General features: G+C 48.2%; 1 protein-coding gene and 1 pseudogene across 1 annotated transcript in view; both read left to right on the top strand.

Moving 5' to 3' along the window:
- The first annotated feature begins 391 nt into the window (after positions 1 to 391).
- Plbd1 (phospholipase B domain containing 1) overlaps positions 392 to 23672 on the top strand; it is a 50820-nt gene continuing 27539 nt past the window's right edge. The window contains exons 1-4 of the mRNA XM_021644294.2: positions 392 to 938; positions 11961 to 12180; positions 20260 to 20343; positions 22107 to 22245. Coding sequence (XP_021499969.1) covers positions 836 to 938; positions 11961 to 12180; positions 20260 to 20343; positions 22107 to 22245 — 546 coding nt within the window. The 5' untranslated portion in view covers positions 392 to 835. The remainder of the gene's footprint in view (positions 939 to 11960; positions 12181 to 20259; positions 20344 to 22106; positions 22246 to 23672) is intronic.
- On the top strand, positions 5012 to 7151 carry LOC132654343 (high mobility group protein B1-like; annotated as a pseudogene).

Here is a 23672-nt window from a genome sequence, read left to right as displayed (position 1 = left end):
GGTTGACCTCAGACTTTCAGCAATCTTCCTGCCTCTGCCTCTGGAATGCTGGATGTACAAACCTGACCACAGGGGTTTGCTTTTAACTGTCTTAAGTGGGTCCAGCAGCCAAAGGTGTGCTCAGTGGGCCTGAAGTGTGTTGCCTACTTCACAATGTCACCTAGGGCACCCTTGGCCAACTTCACAATGTTGCTCTCAGCAAGCCCTGCCCAGAAATGGGGTCTTGATAGGGGTAGATCTGCTTCTAGCCCCGAACCCCTGTGAATCAGCTCCTGGCCAATGAAGACAGGAAGCCAAGGCCCGGAGGAGTTGAGTTCCTGAGGTTAGACAGGCTAGCACAAAAGGCCCTGATGAGGGACCTGAGAAGACAGAAGGCCACAGAGTCCGATCTGCGTGTAGACAGAGGCATGAGAACCATCATCGCTGCCCAGGCTGCCTCATCCGCTGCCACGGAGGCCCAGGCCACCTCGTACTGATTCCCTAGCTCGGAGCCCCAACCTGCAGGAGGCGGCCAGAGAAAGCGACACAGCCCCTGCACTTCCCAAAAGCGCTGCTGAGAACTTTCCCAGCCCAGCCCACAGGTGGCTAGAGGGTCAGACCTGACGGAGAGGATCCGCCCCTCCCAGCCCGGGGCTCAGGAGGGCGAAGGTTGGTTCCCAAGGCCACGTGAAGCGCCCAAACAGGCAAGACCGATGCCAGAAGAAAGTTAAGATCGCCCCAGCCTCTGCCACGCAGCGCCCTGCTGCCACCCCCAAGTGAGGCCCTTGCAACAGCTGTCACCGCCCGGCGCCAGCGGGACCTAATCCAACCAGGCGGAGGTCACAGCGGAGGAGCGATGTCCCACCGCAGTCCTGGCAGGAGCCTCGGGCCGCCACCGCCGCCGCCGCTGCTGGGGCTGCTGCTGCTGCTGCTGCTGCTGCCCTTGCCTAGCTCAGCAGGTGAGCAGAACCCCCCGTGGGCCCGGGAGCCGCCCCGTGCCTCCAGCGCCCGCCCTCCGCGGGCCAGAGCCCCACGTTGGCACCCAGGGGAGTCTGGGGTTGCTCCTTTTGGTGGGGAGCCTGGCGGGTTACCCTCCAGCCCTGCGGTGGGTCGGCCGCGGGATTTGGGGGCGGGGGGGCACAAAGGGCTCTGCCAACTTAAAAAAGTTTTGGCCTGGATTCTCCTGCCCCACCTCTTGGCCCGGACAATCTCAGCTGGTCTGAAAGTCTGCAAACAAAAGTTTATCTAAGTATGTCTATCCAGATTGGAAGGGCAGAGGTGTGACCTGGGGACGGGCCTTTGCCCTGCTTCTAAAAGTAGACAAGTGACGCTGGCTCAGGAGAACTGGCCGCGGGCTGGCCGTGGCATCTTGATCCGGGACGGGGTCAGAACGGAAAGGTGCTGGGCTCCCTCCTCCAAATGGCCTCATAATCCTGAAGTGGATTAAAGTCTCCATTCTACAGCCCCAAGACTGGGGCCGAGAGGAAGTCAGGAATTTGCATAAACGATAAGGCAGCCGGGCTGCCGGAGGGCACAGGTGTAACCCTTCCTGGCAGTAAAACAGGTCTCAACTGGTCTCTTCCCAACCTTACCCTTCCATCTGCAAGAAGACCAAAATGAACGGTGGGTTAGGCAGACGGGGAAGATTCCAGAAGTCAAATTCAGAGGGGATTCGTTAGACTTCGTAATCTTTTCCGTGCGGACCTCGTGCAGGAATAGGCGGGGCCGTGGGCAGTGTTCCCTTGCCCAAATCGCAGGTTTTCTTATCTTCCCTCTACAAGTACCCGCACCCTTCGGGTTTTGAGACATTTGCTTTCAAGCCCTGCTGCAGTCATTCTTGTCTCGCATCTTTCCAGCGAGCACAGGCCTGTAGGATCGGAAGGGACCGGAAGTGCCGGATGTCTCCGCTGATTTACCTGCACCTTACCTGGTCCGTCCCCCCCCCACACACACACACACTTTAGTCTGGGGAAGTTGTGCTCTTCCACAGGCTTTGAGGAGAGTTGAGGGCGCCTGTGGTGGCTCTTTGAATGTGATTTCCTTTGTTCCTTATCAATGAGTTAGTTATTAGCACTGTACCGGAGCTTCCTCAGCCTTCCAGTAGAAACTGCCTGAAATTCAAACCAGAAGCGCAGGGACACTGCTCCCAGGAGTACTCAGCACAGTACCGAGTGCTGGGAGCTTTAGCAGGTTCTGTCCTAACGTTTCCTGGGAGGCAGGAATCCACACATTTGCCCCAGAGAGGGCAGCCTGAGCCAACTCTCTGGCCCACCGCGTCAAATTTTGAATTTAGATTTTTTTTTTTTAATTATTATTCCAGAGATCGGCAAATGGTTTTACAGTCACCTCTTCATATTGTTACAGACACTATACAGATGACACTGTGTCCTCTTGTTGGCTGAAAAGCCCATATGTTGTTTTTTTTAGAACATCCTTCTATGGTTTTAATGTATGTGTGTTCAATGCCAGGGATTAAACTCAGGGCTTCATGAATGGTAAAACATGCCACCTCAGCCCCACCCCCACCTCCACCCCCAGCCCCCACACTCCACGGACATCTGAGAATAACCTATTGAAGTGAAGTGAATGCCAAAATCTCATGGTCCCTAGAGAGACGGCTGTTATTCTCAAAACATAGCACAGTCCTTGGTAAAACTGGTTCTTCATGGGGCCGTATCCAGCCTTGCTAGACTCCAGAAGTTGGATGTGATCAGCTCTAAGGGAGCCAATTCACCCTGATACACACCCAGGCCTGTTCCCAGACTCATCATTAATTATTCACTAGAAACATAACTGTCAGGACGGCCTGACACCAAAACACACGTGTGCATGTTGCTGTGAGCTAACTCTGGGGACCTGACTCATCTGCCGTCAGGGGCTCTGGGAACTGGAATCAGCCAGCAGGAAGCATTTACTCTCCTGGCTGTCATCTAGTCCCCTTAAGGTGTCTTGAGTCCACCCTCAACAAGCCCTTTAACTCTCAAAGTCGGTTTTATATCCGAATTCGCTAAGGTGGGCCTCCTGGACACTCTATGGGTTTATTTTTATTACCTTTGTTATTATTATTATTATCTTTACTACCTTTTTTTAAGGCAGGGTCTTGCTATGTAGCCCTGGCTAGCCTAGAACTCACTGCGCAGACCAGGCTGACCCGGAACGCATAGAGATCTACCTTATTCTGCTTCCTGAATACAGGACGTAAAGGCATGGGCCAGCACCCTAGCGTGATCCTTTACCCTTAAACAGTGCTCCAGTTGCTCCTGTGTGCTGATTTTTCTCGCTGTAAAGGGTGGCTAACGCGCTGTGGCTGAGGTTAATATGTTGCTTCTTTGTACATAGCAAATGAGGAAGTTACTAATAGCGGTAGTGAAATTATGAGGAAATGTTGGTGTAAAACATGTAGCTGGGCACCGTCCGCAAAGACCTAGATGTCATACGACATGTGTCAGTCTTCCTGGGGGAAGTTGGTGGAGTCTTTTGATTGAGGTTTGAAAACAGAACGAGCAAGTCCCAGAGAGAGACTGACAGTGCTCAGAAAGGCCTCCCTCAGACTGGCAGGTACCTGGACCCAGCACGGGGGGCTGACTGAGGTGGGCCTCCTGGTTACCTAAGTATTATTCCCTGTAAGCTTTTTTGTAAACTCAAGCCTCCGACACCCTGATTCATATGTTGAAATCATGAATCAGTAAACAGGGGCCAAAGCCAGGCATGGTGGCAAGGACACCTTTAATCCTAGCACTGGGGGAGAAGGGGGGGGGGGGGACAGAGGCAGGTGGATCGATGTGAGTTCGAAGCCAGCCTGGTCTACAAAGTGAGTCCAGGACAGCCAAGGCTACACAGAGAAACCCTGTCTCAAAACACTAAAACCAAACCAAACCAAACCAAACAACAAAAACAAAAATAGCAATGAGATAGCTCAACCAGAAAGGTTCACAGGGCATACATTTGATCTGGGCTTGATCCCTGGGACTCACATGAGAGTGCAGGAAAGGGTTAGAGAGACAGAACAGCAGTTAAGGGCACTGACTGCTCTTCCAGAGGACCTGGGTTCAATTCCCAGCACCCTCATGGCAGCTCACAACTCTCTGTTACTCCAAGATCTGACACCCTCACACAGACATACATGCAGGCAAAACACGAATGCACATCAGAAAAAAAAAAAAAAAAAAGAATGGAAAAAAAAAAGAGTGGGGGGAAGATACCTGACTCCACACTCTACAGAGTTATCCTCTGACTTCTGCTACATGCTGTGGGTATGTGCCCATGTGTGACACTCTGGGCAGTGTGACAGTTTGGGATTTAGGTAGCCATGTAATCAAGAAAGAATTGTGCTAGCCCAAGGAAGTGGATGTGGTGACAGATGACAGCCGCCTCCCATTCCCAAGGTGTTTGTGATGGAGATCACTGGACCAAACACACACAAATATGCCTCGTTGATGAGTGCTCTGTGAGAGGTGACTCAGGGTAACAAATCTGCCTGGTGACACACACTGTCATCCAGCACTCGGGAGGCAGAGGAAAGATGGTCTCCAGAAGTTGGAGGCCAGCCTGGGCTACACAGCAAATTCCAGGTCAGCCAGGGATACATGGTGAGAGAGACTCAGAGAGGGAATGGGGGTGGGCATGGGGAGAACCACACATCAGAATGAAGCCAAGTAAATGTTCAAGAGGCTAACAGAGAACGGTGGTTTCAGATTTAGCAAATCTCTGGTCATTCTTGCTTTGTTGCTTCCTAGCCGTTCGTTCTTAGGGCCATTGTCCATTTCCCAGCTTCGCAAGGGTCTCCCCTCTGTGCCTTGTCTCAGCTGCACCCCATGGTTGCTGTCCTCTTCAGGGTCCCTCTAACTGGGCAGAGCCTGTGAGTGAGGACTTTCACCCTAGGCCCAGCATCTTACGTAGGACAGGACCAGGCAGAGGAATGTGCCTATTGACATCCATGTTTGGGGTTTTATTTGGAAGATGAGTGCCAGGCTAACCTCTCATTCACAGTAGCCTCAGTCTACCAAGTGCTGGGGTTACAGGTGTAGCCACCATGTTCCTCTCCACCCCACTGCCCCATCCTTGGGATGAAGCCTGCAGAAGTTTTTTTCCACACACGTTCTCGGTAAGGCCCAGTGAGATCAGTTAGTGGTCTGTAGTCAAGGCATGGGGGGTGGGGTCTCTGGCTTTCCCTATTCCTTCTGCTCTCCCAGCCCTTCCATCTATCCCCAAGGAGAACTGGCCCAACCATCTTTCCCTTAGCCAGAGGCATAGGCTTTGATCTCTGCACACAGACAAGCTAAACACCTACCCTTATTTTCTTGCCTCCATAACTCACAAACCAGTTATTCCCTCAGTGATGCTGATGGAGACTCAAAGCAAGTCCAGAAGTCAGAGAGCAGTTTCCTGAGGGACCTGTAGGAGAAGATACAAAAAATCCCCACACTGGCTGCCTGGAGTGTGTCACTAGGCAGGAAGAGGAAGGAAGTCTTAAGGCACATCAGGAGTGAGCCTGGCCTCAACCCAATTCACACAGAACAAATCTCAGTATTTTCTTTTCTCTCCACCTGCTCAGCCTCATTTCTCTCTCTCTTTCTCCTTTTAAAGGACTGATCCATTAGGCCAACACTGTCACCTAGAGTTGAAAGCCACCATTCTCTCTTCCATAAAATGAGACACTGAAAACTTAGGTTCCAAATATGGGAGTCAGCCAGACATGGTAGCTCACCCCTGTAATACCAGTACTCAGGAAGTTGAGGCAGGAGAACTGTTGTGAAATAAGAGGCAGCCTGGGCTACATAGTGAGTTCCAGGTCAACCTGGGTTACAGAGCAATATCCAATCATAGGTAGATAGATAGATAGACAGACAGACAGACGGGTAGATAAATGGAGAGAATGCATCTTTACAAATTTTAGCAGTGACAGAGCAGAGAATGTGAAAAGGCTGTGTCTGGCTCCCGCTCACAGACATTGCAGTACCTTGAGCTCCATAGAGACAGGAGCCGGGGCTAGTGCAAGCTGGACCGGCACTGGGCGACTGTGTGCCTCGTGGACCAAAATCAACTAAACATTGGCAAAGGGGCTCCTAAGAAGCCGAGAGGCAAAATGTCTTTACATGCAGTCTTTGTGAGGAGGAGCAGAAGAAGAAGCCCCCAGATGCCTCTGTCAGCTTCACAGAGTTCTCCAAGAAGTGCTGAGAGGTGGAAGACCACGTCTGCAGAAGAGGAGGCCAAGTTTGAAGACCTGGCAAAGGCCCACAAGGCTCTCTAGGAGAGAGAAATGAAAACCTGCATCCCCCCCCCAAAGGGGAGACCAAAAAGAAGCTCAAGGACCCCAATGCAAGCAAGAGGCCTCCGTCAGCCTCTTGTTCTGTTCTGAGTACCGCCCCCAAATCAAAGGAGAGCATATTGGCTCATCCTCCGGTGATGTCGCAAAGAAACTAGGAGAGATGTGGAGCAACATGCTGCAGACAAGCAGTCCCACCAGAAGAAGGCAGCCAAGCTGGAGAGAAGTACGGGAAGGATATGGCTGCCTGCAGAGCTAAAGCAAAACTCAATGCCGAGAAAAGGGGGTGGTCAAGGCCGAAAAGAGCAAGAAAACAAAGGAAGAAGGTGACGAGGAGGATGAAGAGAAAGAGGAGGAAGATAAAGATGATGATGATGAATAAGTTGGTTCAAGCAAGCTTTTTTCTTGTTTATAAAGCATTTAACCCTCCTGTACACAACTCACTCCTTTAAAAAAAAAATTGAAATGTAAGGCTGTGTAAGATTGGCTTTTAAACTGTACAGTTCCTCTTTTTGTACAGTTACCACACTACAGAATGAGTCTTTAGACAGCCCTGTCCTGGTGATATTCTCAATGGCCACTAACCTGGCCTGGTTCAGTCTGGGGGTCATAAATTGACATGGAAACTTAAAGCAGGTTGTTGAAGCAGAGCTTATATTAGTTATATATGGGGACAGTAGGATTTTTCTGTTTTGTTTTTTCTTTTTCTTTTTTCATCTTCAGTTGTCTGTAATGCAGCATATACGAAGATAATTGTTGTTCTGTTAACTGAGTACTACTCTGTAATTGAAAAAAAAATGCAACTGTTTTGTTGATATTCTGAAATAAATACAATTTTTTTTTATTCAAAAAAACCAAACTCAGTGGCTGGCACTTTGACCCCTCCCCCCTTAAGGAGGGAGCAGCCTTAGCAGGCCACAGAGGAAAACAATGCAGCCAGTCCTGATGAGACCTGATAAGCTAGGGACAGATGGAAGGGGAGAGGACCTCCCCTATCAATGGACTTGGAGAGGGGCATGGAGGAGATGAGGGAGGGAGGGAGGGAGGGAGGGAGGGAGGGAGGGAGGGAGGGTGGGATTGGAGAGAGAATGAGGGGGGAGGAGCTATACCTGGGACACAAAGTGAAATAAATGTAAAAATAAAAATTTAATATAAAAAACAATTTTAAGGGTTACAGAAGGTTTTTTTTTCAATTAAAAATAAGCCCATAAAGAATATAAAGTGCCTAAGAAATGTAATGAGGGCATCTGACGGTTTTTGTTGTTTTTGTTTGTTTGTTTTGTTTTTATACATGAAAAATAAAAAGAAATCCATTGGGAAATCTCCCATCTTTATCTTTAAGAAAAGAAAAATACTCTCAAAGGTAGCAGTTTTGCACTGTCTGAAAATGATCACATTTTCAGTTTTGAATGAGTTTATTAAGTAATAAAAGGGGGATACAAAACATCACATCGGATCCTCCAGTCACCCAACAGAAACCAACTGAGAAAGCCCCATTAAAGCAGCTAGCTGGAGTTCCCAGGAAAGTGTTCCCCTCTGCTGAGGCTTCCAGACAAAAGAGCAAATAACAGAGCCAGCATCAGGTCAGACATGGAGCTCAGGAATTCCTGCAGAAACTGACTGGAGAAGCTGAGGTATCAGCTGGAGTTCCAAGTTGAGTCTTCTCTCCATGAACGACCATCCATGGCTGAACTTTCATCTCCCTTTCTAGCTGCAGGATCTTTCTATCGGGCGATAGATGGCACTGACCTCAGATAGAAATGGTTTAATTTCTCAATGTTCTCAAGAACGCGGGGCTTCTAACTCCTGGACTGTCTCACTGTTATCTTCGCACCCTGCCACAGATCAGAGTGGGGAGCCTATCTCCAGAGCTTGGAAGGCTTTTTGAGACAAACATGCTTGGGTCTGAAATGAGGTGGGGGCAACTCCATTTCCAGCTTCCCCGTGAGCTTAAAGAATGCACAACAGTTTGACAATAAGGAAGTACATTGCAGCCACATTTTTGTTCACTGGGATGCGGAGCAGGCATGTTGGCTTTGAAATGCTCACTGTTAAACATGTTTGGATACGATCTTCCATTCCCACAGTTCTAAGAACTCTTAGCCCTTGCCGCTTGGGCTGGATCGACGTAAGCAGAGCGGCTAAGCCATCCTTCCAGCCTCTTATGTTTGCTAACATAATTACAGGAGCGATGTTAGACCAACCTCTGTGAATGACTTGATGTTTGGATTAAGTTCGCTTTTCGCTAGGAGAATGAGCACAAAACTGACAACTGTGCAACTTGGACAGAGGAGGCTGGAGGGTCAGGAGTTCAAGGCCTTCCTGGGCTGTACATGGAGTTGGAAGCCAGCCGGGGCTACGTGAGACACGTCTCAAAGTAAATAGGGCTGGGGAAAGGGCTCCGAAGCTGAGAGCCATAGTTCCTGCAGAGAACTTGAGTTTGATTCCCAGTCCCTACATGGAGGCTTATCAGCATCCTTAGATTCCGTTCCAGGTGACCTAACACCCTCTTCTGATCTCCAAAGGCACCAGGCATGCACATGGTCCATGGCCAGACGTGAGCAAAGCACTCATAAAATAAATCTAAAAGCAAGCAAACAAACAAACACTTAGAGCACTCAAAGAAACGTCATTTGGGGGAGACAGTGTCCCTTCACAGAGGTGGGTGGACACCATCTTTGCTCTAACAGAGCCCCTGAAAACAAGGTTAGGGTTCGAAGGGTGCAGCAATTTCTCCACATCACTTCACTTTCTTCAACCTCTGTCCCCGAGCAGAAATGCTCTTCAACAATAGAAATGCGCGACGGATTAGCATGCTAAGGAACTTGAAAAAAAAATAGCACAGACACTGGCAAACAAGGAATTGATAGAAACCATGAAATGAGTGAATTCTGTTAGGGGGGTGGAAGAAACCCCTCAGATTTGGGGGTAGTTCTGAAGCCCTCCCTGTGGAGGTCCGCTGCTTATGGTCAACCGACATTTATGGTCAGGGAAGGTCTAGCATGGATGAGAACTGAGCCCTTGGAGACTTCCCTGGCCTCCACCATTGTGGTGTGCAGGGAAGGGTTTTGGAGAAACGTGCATAAAAGCATGCTTTGAGGGTAGAACAAAAAGGGAAGAAAACTGTGCTCACATGCCTTCCCTCTTGTTTTCATGGCTCCTGTTTAGTGACTTCTCCCAGCCTCAATATTTGTGGTTTTTAAGCTAAAAAAGCCATCCCTGCTTCCTTATTTCAAGGGTGTGTGTGTGTGTGTGTGGTGTTGTTGTTGTTGTTGTTGTTGTTGCTGTTGTTTTGAGGCAAGGTCTTGCTCTGTAGCCCTGGCCAGCCTGGGACTGGAAGGCTAGCCTCAAACCTGTAGTGATCCTCCTGCCTTGGCCTGCTGAGTGCTGGGATTGCAGCCATAATCATCCCAGACACACCAGGAACGTACTGGCAAAATGTCACTTCCATTTGACCTTTTGTAAAGGCCTTCTGCCTGGGTCTGATGACATATATTTGTCATCTCAGCACTTATGAATTCGAGGCAAAAAGGTGGTGAGTTCTAGTCCAGCCTGGGCTACATAGAGAGACAATGCCGCAAACACATCATCATCAACAACAAAAACCCTCCTTCCCAGGTCATAACTCAGATCAACCCCGGCCTGGGACCCTGTTCATCTTCCAGGTCAGTGTGCAAGTGATGAGTACTAAGACTGTATCCTTAGCATCTGGTTGCATTAAAGATGAGAAAATGTTGCTTCAGTTCTGAACAAAATTCTATGCCTTATATAAATATAAGCCCTATAGCAATACCTAGTCAGAGTTTCCTACCTTCTGACCACTAACAATGTTACTGAGTCTAAAGTTAACTTATATTCTCTTTCTGTCTCTCTCCCTCCCCTTCCTCCCCCAGTGATACAGTTCAGAACTCTCAGCCCCAAACCTGAGAGCCAGTCTTACCTACTTCTACCTCTTTAGTAACTGACCTAATATAATGGGGGTTTCCCCATTATTTTTTAAATTACATTTATTTATTTATTTACTTACTTACTTACTTATTATTAATTAATTATTTGTATAAAATGGCAGTTGAGTATGGGAGTGTATGTGTGGAGGTCAGAGGACAATTTGCAGGAGTTTCTCTTTCTACCATCAGGGTCTTGGCAAGTCTGAGGCAGGAAAGGGGTCAGGCCTGGCAGCCAGCGCCTCTACCCGCCGAGCCATTCAGCCAGTTCTGTGCTGTTTTCCTTGAGCCACAGCAGGTATCCGACAGTTCAGAAAGGATGATGTTCTACATAGTGCATCCTTTGTCTGAGGCCTGTTTCATTTTCCTCGGTTTTCACAGCCTTTCGCAGTTCCTTGTCTGTCTCTTCATCCAGTGCCTGAGGGTTGAGCCCAAGGCCTCAGGGGCATGCTAGCGTGTTACCTACCGTGAGTTGTTCACCCCTCCTTCCTTTCAGTGTTGCTATGTTTTTGGTGCTTTAGGGCAAGCTGGCCTTCACACCTGCTGTGAAGTCAAAGCTGGCCTTGGCCTCTAGACCTTCCTGCCTCCGCCTTCTGGACACTGACACTGCAGACTTGGTGTCTTCTGTTGCTGTGATAAAGACGCCTTGACGAAAGCCGCTTAAGGGAGAAAAGATTTCTTCCGGGTCACCGCTCAAGGGTACCGTCCATCTTGGTGGGGAAGTCAAGTGTGAGGAGCTTGAAGCAGCCACTCCCAAGACATCCACAGTCAGGAAGCAAAGAGTGACAAACTCACACAGATGCTCAGTTCCCTCCCTTCATTGTCCCACCGTCCAGGATCCTAGCTAGGGGATGGTGCCACCCACAGTGGGTGGATCTTCTCACCCCACTTCACAAAATCATGAAAATTCCCCCTCAGGCATGCTCAGAGGCCAGTCTCCCAGGTAATTCTAGATTCTGTCAAGTTGACAGTTGACACTGACCTGTATTGCACAGATGAACATCACTGTGCTGGTCTCCTTCCGCAGTTATTTACCAGGCACCTACTATGTGCGAGGTACTACACCAGACGGGAAAGAAACAGTCTCTGGACTCAAGTGGTATACCATGGAGGTTTGGGTGTCAAAGAGTAAAGGCATGCCTATTCGAGGCACTGTCCCACTAGCGATTTCTAGCCTGTTAGCCTGTGTAGTTAACAGGAGACGGAATATCAGGAGGAAAAAGTGGCAGGCCGGCCCAGTTCCTGGCAGCACGGAGAGCTGGAGGTGTGGTTTCTGTGCCCCAGAGTGCTTGGCCCAGTGATGTTACAGATGGACACATGGGCGGGAACCAGGTTGTGAGACCAAGAGAAGATGAACTGAAGAATTTATTTTTAAAGATTGTGTGCGTGTACGTGTGTGCATGTTTGTCGCTTGTGTGTGTGTGAACCCAGAGGTCGGCCTCAGGAGTTCTTCCTTGAGTGCTGTCCACCTTATTATTTTTCAAGACAGGTCTGCTTCTGGCCTGGAGGCTAGCACTAGCCAGCGGGCTGTGGGGAGCCACCAGCGTGCACCCTCCCAGCACAGGGCTTACAGATGCATGTCCTCACTCCTGGCTTTTATGTGCGTGATCAAGCTCGGGTCCTTAGCCTTGCTCAGCAAGTGTCTCACTGGGCCGTGCCCCCAGTCTGTGGGACAGAAATCTTTAAAGGGAAATTCTGGACTGTTGATTGTACAGGGGGAAAGGCCTGGGCCGTCCTGGAGCGGCCTTCCTCATGGTGCCCTCTTCCTGCAGAAGTCTACTATGCAACTGCCTACTGGGTGCCTGACCTGCAGACGGTGGAAATCAGGAATGTTCTGGACAAGAATGGTGATGCCTACGGCTTCTACAATGTCTCCATCAATACCATAGGCTGGAACATCCTGGAGATCAGATCTGGGTATGGCACCCAGGAGCTGAGCAATGAGATCACCATGTTTCTGGCCGGCTACCTCGAAGGTTACCTCACCGCACTGTAAGTACCCTGACCCTTTGCTCGCCCAGCAGCGGCGTCTGGATCCTGGTATGATGTGTCAGCAGCCGAAGGCAGCTGGGGTGCACCCAATAGGCTATCAGCACCCACTTGCACCCATAGCCAGACACAAAGCACCCAGGTGGGCACTCGTTCATTCTCAGGGCGCTTCTCTTTTGGAATCCTCTACTTTTCAAAAGATTAGACTGTGTGCCTTGTATGGGTGCACATACTTGTCAGTGTGAGTGTAGCGGGGGGGGGGTGCACTGCCTGTGAGTCGGCCACAGGCTGGTATGTCCTCAGTTGCTTTCCTATTTAGTGTTCTTGAGACAAGGTTTCTCAACAAGCAGGAAGCATTTTGATTCAGCTAGACTGGACAGCCAATGGGCACCGGGGCTCCCCTCCCTCCCCACCCACACCCCGTCTCCAGCGGTCCAGCACTGGGGTGATAATGCTGTAACCCCTCTGTGTATGTGGGTTCTGGGGATCCAAACCCAGCTTTTTGTGCTTATATGACAGGCATTTTACAGGCAGCCATCTTCCCAGCCACCTTCCTTTCTTAGATTAAAAAAAAAAAAACATTTTGGAAAATAAGAAAACCATTTTGAATGGCATCTACTAGTCATTTGCCTCTGGGTAGAAAGAAGATAAGGTGTGGAATGACTTCCTGATACAGGCACGGCAGGGAAGATTCAGTGAAAGTAAGATGTAAGGGGCGGAGGAAATGGTTCAGCGGGTAGAGGCAATTGCCGCCGAGTCTGTCAGCCTTCAGTCCTGGGGACCCACATGGGAAGGAAAAGAGCCCTCTCTTACACATGCATTGTCATTTCCATACCACATACACACGCACACTTCCACACACACTAAATAAATAAATAAATAAATAAATAAATAAATAAATGGATAAATAAAATGTGATGGAGACAGTTTAAATTAATAAAATGTGAGGGCATTTATTTTTCACTATTTTGAAACAATACTTCCAAGTGATCAAAGATTTTTGAATTGACATTTGAATGAGGACACTGTCCCCGTTTCTCCTAAGCCTACTACCATCCAATCCGGGTGACCTTGCCTTGTCTTACAGAAATACAAGGACATAGTTGATGGTGATTTAATAGCCATAAGCTATTAAGCTTTTCTGGAGCTCATCTGTAGCAATCTCTCATATACCCCAAGCTGGTCTTGAACTCATTGTGATGTTGAAGATGACCTTAAACTTTACTCTTCTTGCCTCCACCTTCCAAGTTGCTGAGCCCATGAGCATAGGCCACCAGTTCCAGGGTCGTGTGGTGCTGGTGTCCAGGCCAGGCCCTCGAGCACTCTGCCAGCTTCAAGCTACCGACCTAGCTGCGTCCACAGTTCAGTCTGCTGGCTTGGAATGGTCTCATTCCATCTCCCTCTCTAGCCATGACTGGCCTGAGATGCATCAAGCAACCCAGGCTGGCCTCAAAAGGCAGTGATCCTCCTGCCTCAACCTCTCCCGAGTGCTTTAGAGAGAAAAGGCTTAAAGGGAGAGAAGTTGTATCTCATTCAGTCACATCACATTTGATAGAAAACTGTCTTTCCAACTTGGCTCACTTCTTTTATTCTCTGTGACCTGGTTAAGTGCAGTTTAATTTAACGTTATTGGGGCGATGAGACCCTAGCTGTGATAAGTCCAGGTCTTAATTTCATTCTGAGCCCCTGAGATGGTATCAGCTCTAGACTCCAGCTCTTGCATTATACTACAAACTCCTGTCTTGTGTGTATTTGTGTGCCTGTGTGCATGCCTGCCTGTTGAGCAGAGGTCCACGCTGGCGTCTTTTATTTCTCTCCATCTTATTTTGAGACACAGTCACTTACTGAACCTACAGATCACCAATTCAGCTAGACTGGCTGGCCGGTGAGCTCCCTGGATCTTTATGTCTGTGTGTACAAGCCCTAGAATCACGGGCCTGCAGGGCCAGACCCCAGCATTTTACATGTGTGCCAGGGAACCAAACTCAGGTCTTCATTCACGCACTGAGCTAACTTCTCGGCCTGCTTTTAGCAATTTTATTCTGTACATAACCCTAACATTCAGAAGTGTAGAAAACCTTTATCTGGAAAAGATTGGTTTAATTTGACATGTATTTTTCGTGCAGGCATATAGGCACACCTTGTGTGTGCAGTACTTGTGGAGGCCAGAAGAGGGCGTCTGGAACTGGAATTACCATGTGGGTGCTGGGAACCCAACCCAGGTCCTCTACTCTTAACCACTGAACCAACTCCCCAGCCCCTCGAAAATATTTTAAAACATGTTTAAAGCTATACTGTATGCATAAATTCAACTCCTCAGCTCTCCTCTGCCTCTTTAGTCCCTCCTTCTCCACTTAGCTCTGGCTGTGCTATTTAACTGAGTTGCAAGTTTGAAGAAATAATTCAAACTGGAATTGTTTGACTATAAACATATAAGGTTAAGTTGTCAATGACATTTACAGCGGCACTTAGGGTTCTGAGGGAGCAGTGTGGGTGGAGGGATGAGCTTAAGGTATATCTTCCTTGGGCGTTTCCCCTGAGACCACTGTTGGAGAGAGGCCTTGAGTTTCGGCAGGCTGCTGGCTGGGTGGCGTGACGGCGTTCTCGTGTTACAGAAAATGTGTTCCAGCGTCTCACAGCAGACACTTCAGGGTATGGTAGGGTTGCAATTAGGGTATGGTGATACAGAGGTTGGCCAGTCTCTTCCTCCCTAGTTAGTGCTGGAGTTAAAGGTGTCCACCCTGTGCTCTCGCTGCTAAATTTTATTTCTTTTTAAAGCAGGTATGATTTAGTAGCTAAGATTTGTTTCGCTTTTAATTGGTTGGTTTTGTTTTGTGCTGTTTTTGAAGTCTCATTTGACTTAATTTCTTTTGGTGTCTATTTGTTTGTGTGCTTGTTTGCTTGCTTGCTTTTTCTGTTGAGAAAGGGTTTTTGCTATGCAGCCCTGGCTGTTTTGGAACTTGCCATGTTATCCTCAAACTCACAGATTTGCTTACCTCTGCCACCTCCCAAGTGGATGATCTGGGCATTGTCACCGCTGCAACGAGCAACCTGTGAGAGTCCTGTAAGCATAAAATGCAGAGTCCCAGGGAACAGACATTCCTGAAAGCGCTGCCCCAGCTCTGTCATCTTGCTGACTGAAAGGCAGCACAGACAGGGATTTGAGCATAAGGGTGTGTTTAGAGCACCTTTGTGCCGCGCTCAAAGCTGTAAAGAGCCGGCTGCTATGTTAGCGATCTAGCAAGCTTCACACCAACGCTTGGCTGGAAGCTGCGGATCCGTGTGGCCTTGCCCATTTCCTTCGTCCTCTTCTGATGTGACCCTAGAGATGTCTACTGTCCAAGGGCTGGCTGGTAAAGAAGGCTGGGTTCGCAGGGGCAGGAGCTCCAGCTTTGGCACAACCTTTTGATGGTAGCAGGACTCCTAGGAATACAACTTCTAGACTGAAGGTACCACAGCGCCATGTAGCCGCTGAAAGGATCGCTGGAAACTCGGCCTCCCTCATCTCCGCTATGGATCGGAAAAGTTGCTCCTGGTCTAGGGCCAGGATTGCATTTTGAATGTAAAATGTCCCCCGCAGGTCCATGCGTTCAAACGTTCGGTCACCAGCCGGTGAGCCTGTCCAGGAAATTTGTGGCAAGTTTCAGATATAAGGCCTCTGCCAGCAGATGCTGGTTTGTAGGGGTCACGCTGGAGGCTTAGCGCTCAGCCCCACCCACTTCCTACCCTCCTCTCCACCAGGACCTGCAGCGCCCCAGCCTCGCGCTCTTACTGACACGAAGTCCATCCCACCTTCCACTCTGAGTAGGCCGTGCCCTCTCAAACCACGGGGCCGGAATAAATCCTTCTCCCTTGAAGTGCTTTCCCGGGCTCCCTGTCTCAGGAGCAGCCCATCACCGCACGGGCTTCTGCTTCACTTCTCTGTCTTTTATCCTTGCGGGTACACAGGTTCTTATGTAGCTTGGCACAAAACTCACACTGTAGCTAAGGAGGACCTTAAACTCCTGATCTTCCTGCCTCTTACTTCCCAAATTCTGGAATTACAGGCATGTGCCGTCCTGCCCAGCTAAATGCTGTCTTTCTTATTTGTGGGGGAGGGGCGCGTGCGCACAGATGTGCAAGTGTGTGCCGCATGTGTGTGGATGCCTGCAGAGGCCAGAAGAGGCCATCAGATTGGAACTGGGATTACAGGGGTTCCGAGCCACCTGATATGGGTGCGGGGAACCAAACTCAAACCCTCTGCAAGATCAGGAAACACTAAATACGGCCATCCCTCCATTCTCCTGTGATGGCTTCTTGATAAAATGTTGTATGATTGTATCCCCGCTGGCTTACAGCTCCATCTTTCCCCTCCCCCATCTGCAGGATCTTGGAAGTAGGGTCCCTGCCTGAACCCCGTTTATGTACCCAGAAACTGGGCCAGTCACTTCACCCACAGCTGAAAATACACGCTCATTAGTTTTAATTGACTCCTGTTGCTTCAGGTGATGAATCAGAAAGACGAGGCCTGCCTTTCCCTGTGCTACAGAGGGTTGCAGCCCCAGCCAAGCTGGGCTTCTTTGTTTTTGAACTTGATTGGGCGGCTCCCTAAGCATTGTGAATTTAGTCTCTAGTGTCTCCCTGATGAGTGCTGGATGGGCTTATGAGGCATGAAACCTTTCTGAGAAAAGCAGATGATGGGGATGTGGGGACCTAGGATGCGCTCTCTAGTTGGTTAAATAAAGTGGCTGATAACTGGCGTGTCCAAAGCAGCTGCCCAGCTGGAAGGAGTGGAGTCAATGCGATACACTCCTGTTTTGTTGATGAAGAGGGAGGGACAGAGGTGTCCCCTTTCAGAGAACTATAGCCTGTGTCAAGTTGACATGAAACTAACCAGCACAGCAGGATTCTAGACTGGAGCACACAGCTTAATTGATGTAGAAAATACTAAGGCAGCCTGCCTGGTCCCTGTTCCAGATGAGCCAGACGAAGAGAAGGGTAGGAAGCAGTGAATGACGAGGGCCAAATGATGAGATATTGACACAAGGCAAAACATTTCAGGAAATGTTTGGCACAGGCCACGAGTCTGAGCTGAACATCCTGAGACTGAGATGGGTTATGTCCCTCAGAACTCCCAAACTCAGGTGTATGCAGAGCTCCACTGTTTACCTAAGATATCTCTTTTCTGTTCTGAATGTCAGAACAACAACAAAACAACAACAAAATTGCTAGTCTTGGGGTTGGAAAGATGGCTCTGAATTAAGAGCATGTACTGCTGTACTAACTCCAGAGGATCTGGTGCCCTCTACTGGCCTCCCTCGGAACTGCACTCTGGTGCACATACACACTTAGGAAATACGATCAAAAATAAAATAAAGAATTTAAAAATATAGTCTCTACAAAACAAATAAGCAACTATTTATTAATTACATATCAGTTGTCTTCCTGTAGTTCCGTCTGTCTAGTGTTATGTAGGTCTCCTTGGCTGCCATCTCCAAGTCAAGACGGATATTTTCTCTGCTTCAGGATTTCTGTTAGAAATATTGACATTTTGGATTGGATTGTTTTTCATTGAGGGTTGTAAGACAGGTAAGAGCCAAGGAATTTTCACAGATGCTCCATAAAAAGCAATTATCTACAGAACGTTCTCCATTTGAGATGTGCTATGTTATTGACAGTGAAAATGTGCAAAGAGCTGAAACACTATATGAACTAGGCAGGGAGAAATGTTGGGGACTGTGGGGTAAAATGCCAAGTATTTTTCTTTACCTAAGTGAGCACTGTAGATCAAAAGTTCACATTTTATTTTTCCTTAAAAAATGTCAAATTTGTATACAAAGTATAATATTGTTTTAATAAGTGTGTGTGTATGTCTGTGTCTGTGTGTGCTTAATGTGTGGTGGAGAAAGGGTGCTTGCCATGATGTGCCTATAGAGGTCAGAGGTCAACCTTCAGGAGTCAGTTCTCTCCTTCCTTTATTTGAGTTCTGCTTATCAAACTCAGGTCTTCAGGCTTGCAGAGCAAGCACTTTTATTGGCTGAGCCATCTGGCTGGACTTCTATCCTTTTTTTTTTCCGTTAATGTAACCTTGTAATTTCATTGTTTTAGTAATAAATTTGGCTTGGACAGAATGGCCCTGCCTCCTTTCATCTGCCAGTTCAAAATGCTTGCATTCTTAATAGCCAGCCTTCTCCTGTAGCTACAGGTGAGCACACCCCCACCTCAGCATGATCCTCCTTCTAGACGTAGCCTTTTTCGAGAAAATAGGTTTCGTGGGCTTCCTATCTTCACGTTCCCCAGGCAGAGAGAGGCCCCTTGCCCTTCCTGTAATGGGTCACTTTGAAGGGTTGGTGTTTTAGGAACCTTCGCTAACTTTGTGGGCGTGTTCTCAGCTCAAAAGCTTATGCGCTTTCAATTATAACTATTTTTAAATTTTTTTATGTTCATGTTATTTTACATGTATGAGTGTTTTGCCTGCATGAACGTATGTGCATCATGTGAGTCTGTGGTGCCCGTGTTGGTTAAAAGAGGGCATCAGCTCCTCTAGAACTGCAGTTGCTGGTGGTTCTGAGCTACCTTGTGGTCACCGAAAACCAAGCAGCAAGTATTTGTAACCCCTGAGTCATCTCCCCTGCCCCATGACAATTACATAAGCACATGCAGAGTTATATATGAAGTAAGAAAGCAACAGAGTTTAACACAGAAAAGATTCCGAACTAAGTATTCAAAGTTTCACCACATCACCCCCGAGAGTGATTCTACGAGCAAAACCGCCATTTCTCTGTGGCCTGAATCTCCTTCCTCCAGATTTTAGGAGGAGGGCTGTAGGCTTTCGGTGTCTCGTCACTTCACCCAAGGCCACACGTGTGTCCAGAAACTCACTGGGGTGTGTAGGGGCATCTTGGAATAAAAACCCCTATGTTTGTTGCCCTGAGAAACCAAATCATCAAACCAGGGGTTCCTGACTAGTCAGTTTCCCATCTGTGACAAGACCCTTGAGCGGTCAGCTTCAAGGAGGAAAAGGCCATTTGTGCTCCTGGTGTCCCAGGGTTCAACCCCCGGCTGGCCACGTGGGCCCCTGAGAACAGTGAATGGTGAAAAGCCTTGTGGGGGAAGCTTTTATCACTGTTATAAAACACCTGCCAGAAGCAAGTTTAAAGAAGGAAACATGTATCTGGGGTATGTGGTTCGGGGGTGGACACTGTCCCTCCTGGCAGAATTGGCAAGGAATGGCGTGTGCAGCTGGTGACAAGACATCTGGATTCAGAAAGCACAGGACCCCAGTAGAAGGAATGACCCATGGCTCCCCAGAGCCTCTGAATCCCACAGCTCTACCTCCGACTTCTAAGTTACATGTCGGAAAGAATCCACAACGTCCCAAAACAGCACCACCAGCTGGGCATCAGCTGTCCCCACGGGAGCCTGTAGTGGACATCTCACGTTCAAATCACGCCAGTCAACTTCCACATCCCGTAGTATTTTAAATTATTGTTATTTATGTGTAGGGGAGGTGAGTGAGTGTGTGTGTGTGTGTGTGTGTGTGTGTGTGTGTGTGTGTCTAAGTGCAATAAGGAGTCAGGGTCATATCAGATTCCTTGAAGCTGGAGTTTGTAGGAAGTTGTAAGCTGCCTGATGCAGGTGCTGGGACTTGAACTCAGGTCCTCTACATGACCAGTATGCACTCTTGACCGCTGAGCTGTCTCTCCAGTCCCAGCACCCTATTTTTAAGGCAGGACATCTTCACTGAACACAGCGCTTTGTCATGTCACCCAAGCTGGCTGGCCAGCAAGCCCCCAGCACCCACCTCTCCCCATCTTTCCAGCTCTGGGCTTACAGCTACAGGGCACCACATCTGGCTTTTATGTTGGCTGCTGGGAACCAAACTCGGGTCCCCTTGGGAGAGCAGCGAGTGCTCTTAACTACTGGACCATGCCTCCAGCTCCTACGGAAACATTTCTTCATTTAAGTTGTGCATTGTTTGACTTCAATTTGAAAGAATGATGGTGCAATGGGCGAATGGGCTGTTCATTCAGAAGAGTAAGTTGCGGCAGCTGTGAGATGCGAGAGGAACCGGAATGTAACGCATTTTCCCTGTCGTTTCAGAGAAATGTATAACCACTTCACGAACCTGTACCCGCAGCTGATCAAGGACCCTTCTATCATTGACAAAGTGCAGAACTTCATGAAGTACGTATGAAGGCCTCCCGCTCTGGTGGCCAGGGCCACCTGCAGTTCCTCGATGGCTAGATCTCGTTCTGTCTGTTAGCAGAGCCTTTCTTGCTGGAGGGGCCACCTTTTCTGTCATGGACCAAAACCTGCTTGCTGGCAATTTCGGCTCTCTCGGGGGGTCAGGTTCAAGGTCACATTACCAATGGCCGAAACAGCCAGAAGGCACCAGCAGTGGCAAACAGGCAAAGTCAGATCCCGGAGCCTCCCACGTGGGGGTCCCTCACTTTTGCTCTAGGCACCCCTTCTCCTCCTTCAGTAAGGGGTTTCTGTGTTGTGATCCCAGAAACTAACTCCTGCCCTAAGCTGGCAGGTGGGGAGACAGAGAGGCTCTTCCTATGCAGCCCAGACTGACCTCAGATTAAAGATCTCCTGCCTCGAACTCCAGAGCTCACAGACTGCCTACATACCAGTTCTGAAGCCAGACTTAATGCTTTCTGGTTTATTTATTTATTTTTATTTTTTTTTTTTTTAAGATTTATTTATTATGTATACAGTGTTCTGCCTGCAGGCCAGAAGAGGGCACCAGATCTCATTATAGATGGCTATGAACCACCATGTGGTTGCAGGGAATTGAACTCAGGACCTCTAGGAAGAGCAAACCACTGCTCTTAGCCTCCGAGCCATCTCTCCAGCCCCCTTAATTTCTTGAAGAGTAAATTTTAAGTGTAATTGAATCAGTGGCATGGCAGATTCTTCTGGGGACAGAAAGGTTCTTGTGTGTTCTGCTGAATCACACATGATACATCCATGAAGGGCTAAGAAGTGCACAAGCATCAGACAAAACTACTGATGCCAGGAGGCTGGCTCCTCCCTGAGGTGTGCACTGGATTGTCTTAGGGATAGAGACACCCTAAACAAACCAGAGATAGCTTTCAGCTTTCTGTGTGAAAAATTATGTCAAACCGTTACATCATCCCACAAAACAAAACAAAACAAAAATGAACAAACAGCAACCATGACAAAACAGAGGACTAAAGGAAGTAAAAAGGAAAGCACTATCAACATGAATCATTTTGGGGGCTGGAGAGGTGGCTCAGCAGTTAAGAGCACTTCAGCAAGGGCTTGTTTGTAGACTTGTAAATGACCTGAGTTCCGTTTCCAGCACCCGCAGGGCTGTTCACAACCATCTGTAACTCCAGCTCCGGGGAATCCATCGCCTCCATCCGTCCTCTGCAAGCACGGCACATGTGGGCTGCACAGACAGATGTGGAGGCCAAACACTCACACACACACATTAAAAAATAAAGAATAATCTTTTTTTTTTTTTTTCTCTGAGAAGGCTAAAACAGAAATGTTGAGGCAGATGGATGGAGAGCTCTGTGAGAAAAGCAGACTGTGTTTCAGCCACCTCATCCTCAGGAGCGTTTCTCCATTGTCCGTCTTCATAGAAAAGTAAACTTAATCAGCCTGTCTTTATTGACTTGCTGACACATGCTTTAAGAAGTGTGTAGTGACAGCTGTGCCTGGCTGTCAAAGGTCAGCATCACACTCATCGCTCCAGACAGGGCCCCAGGAAAGCTACGGAAAAGTCAACGTCCTGGGGTGAAATTAGAAATAGTCTCAAGTTTGTGCTGAACTCCCTTGAGCGGTGACAATGCAATGAAAATGCATAATTTCTTTATGCCAGCGTGTGCGCGTGTGTGACCTCTAGACTCTTGGCTTGATGTGGCTTTGAGTGAGCCACCATTGAGACCTGTGGTGAAATCTAATGTCTCCCCCAGGAAACAAGATCTGTGGACGAGGAAAATGATCAAAGAAGAGAAGAATGACCCTTTCTGGAGACACACAGGCTACGTGCTGGCACAGCTGGACGGGCTGTATGTGGGAGCACTGAAAAGGGCTACAGTAGAGAAAATAAAGGTAAGGCTTTAAAAGGTGCCTCAGGATTTTTGTGGCCTCCATGGTGGAAAAAAAAAAGGAATTTAATCCAAGGGTTAGCGATATGGTTAGTGGTAGAATGATTCTCTAGCATCTTCTGGGTTCTAGCCCATGCTCCATAAACCAAACCAGACAAAAATGTCCTCGTCCAATTGTCCTTCTTTCAGAAACCCATTTAAATCAATCCAACCGACCAAACAAACACACACACACAAAAAAAAAACAAGTCAAATATCAAGGGTACAAGGCCAACCTGGGCTACTTGATCACTTCCAAGCCAACTCTCTTGACAAAGAAAAAAGCAGTCTCAGTTAGTAGCAGACCAAACTGGGACCAGAACACACACGCCTCACACATAAGCACCATTTTATAAGTCATGCTGTGACATCCAGCTGCCCAGCACAAGGGTGTGGTAACACACCAAAGTTTGTTTCTGTGCTTTCCCAGCCTTTTCTATACACAGCTCTTTCTGGAGTTAAAGGGCCGGTTACACATTTACAGCTTTTCCAGTGTTGTAGGATGTCTGCTCATTAGGACGAAATGAGCAGCGTATAAATTCTGATCGCCATGCCTGGTGACAGTCCCTTAAGCACACAAGTGTGCACTGATATGTGCATTCATTCTGAGAGGAAACTGACAAGCTGAGGTGCCTAAGACACCAGTTGACATAGTTCTAAAAGTTAAGGATATTTTGATCCCTTAGGGTAATGTGTGATGAGTGTGTGTGTGTGTGTGTGTTAATTTGAAAAAAGTTCACCACAGTGACGTTCCTGATTTTTAATGACAGGAGCTCACCCTTGCTCATAAATTAGAAATACAGCTTAAAAGCTGGGTGTGGCACACACCTGAAACTCCAGCCCAGGGGATGTGGAGGAGAGAGGACCTGGAGTTCAAGGCCATTGTGCTGGTTAGTTTGAACTGCAAACACCACGAAGGAGAATCCTGAGGGGCTGCCTAGAGCAGGCTAGCCCCCGGACCTGCCTGAGGGGGGCTGACTGATTGTTAACTGAGATGGAAGATCCTACCCAGAATGTGGGTGGCACCCCTTGGTGGGCTGTGCCCTGGGGTGTGTATGGACAGAGAATGCCAGCTGAGTAGCAAGACCACTGTCGGGTACCTGTAGATGTGTGTTGACTTCCCTGAAATGTGTGTGACCTGGACTTGTAAAACCACATTAAAGCCTTTCTTCTCCAGATAGTTTATCACATTGATATTAATGAAACTAGAACAGCCATCTTCAACTGCATAGTGAATGTTAAGCTAGCCTGGGCTACATGAGAACCTCTGTGCGCTATCTAGTTTTATGTCAACTTGATACAGGCTGGAGTCATTTAAGAGTGGGAACCTTAATTGAAAAAAAAAAAAAAAGTCTCACTAAGACAAGGCTGTTGGCAAACCTGTAGGGCATT

Source organism: Meriones unguiculatus, chromosome 5, assembly GCF_030254825.1.
Source record: "Meriones unguiculatus strain TT.TT164.6M chromosome 5, Bangor_MerUng_6.1, whole genome shotgun sequence".
Taxonomy (NCBI): domain Eukaryota; kingdom Metazoa; phylum Chordata; class Mammalia; order Rodentia; family Muridae; genus Meriones; species Meriones unguiculatus.
Note: the sequence above shows the minus strand (reverse complement) of the source record. Positions and strands in the feature narration are given on the sequence as shown.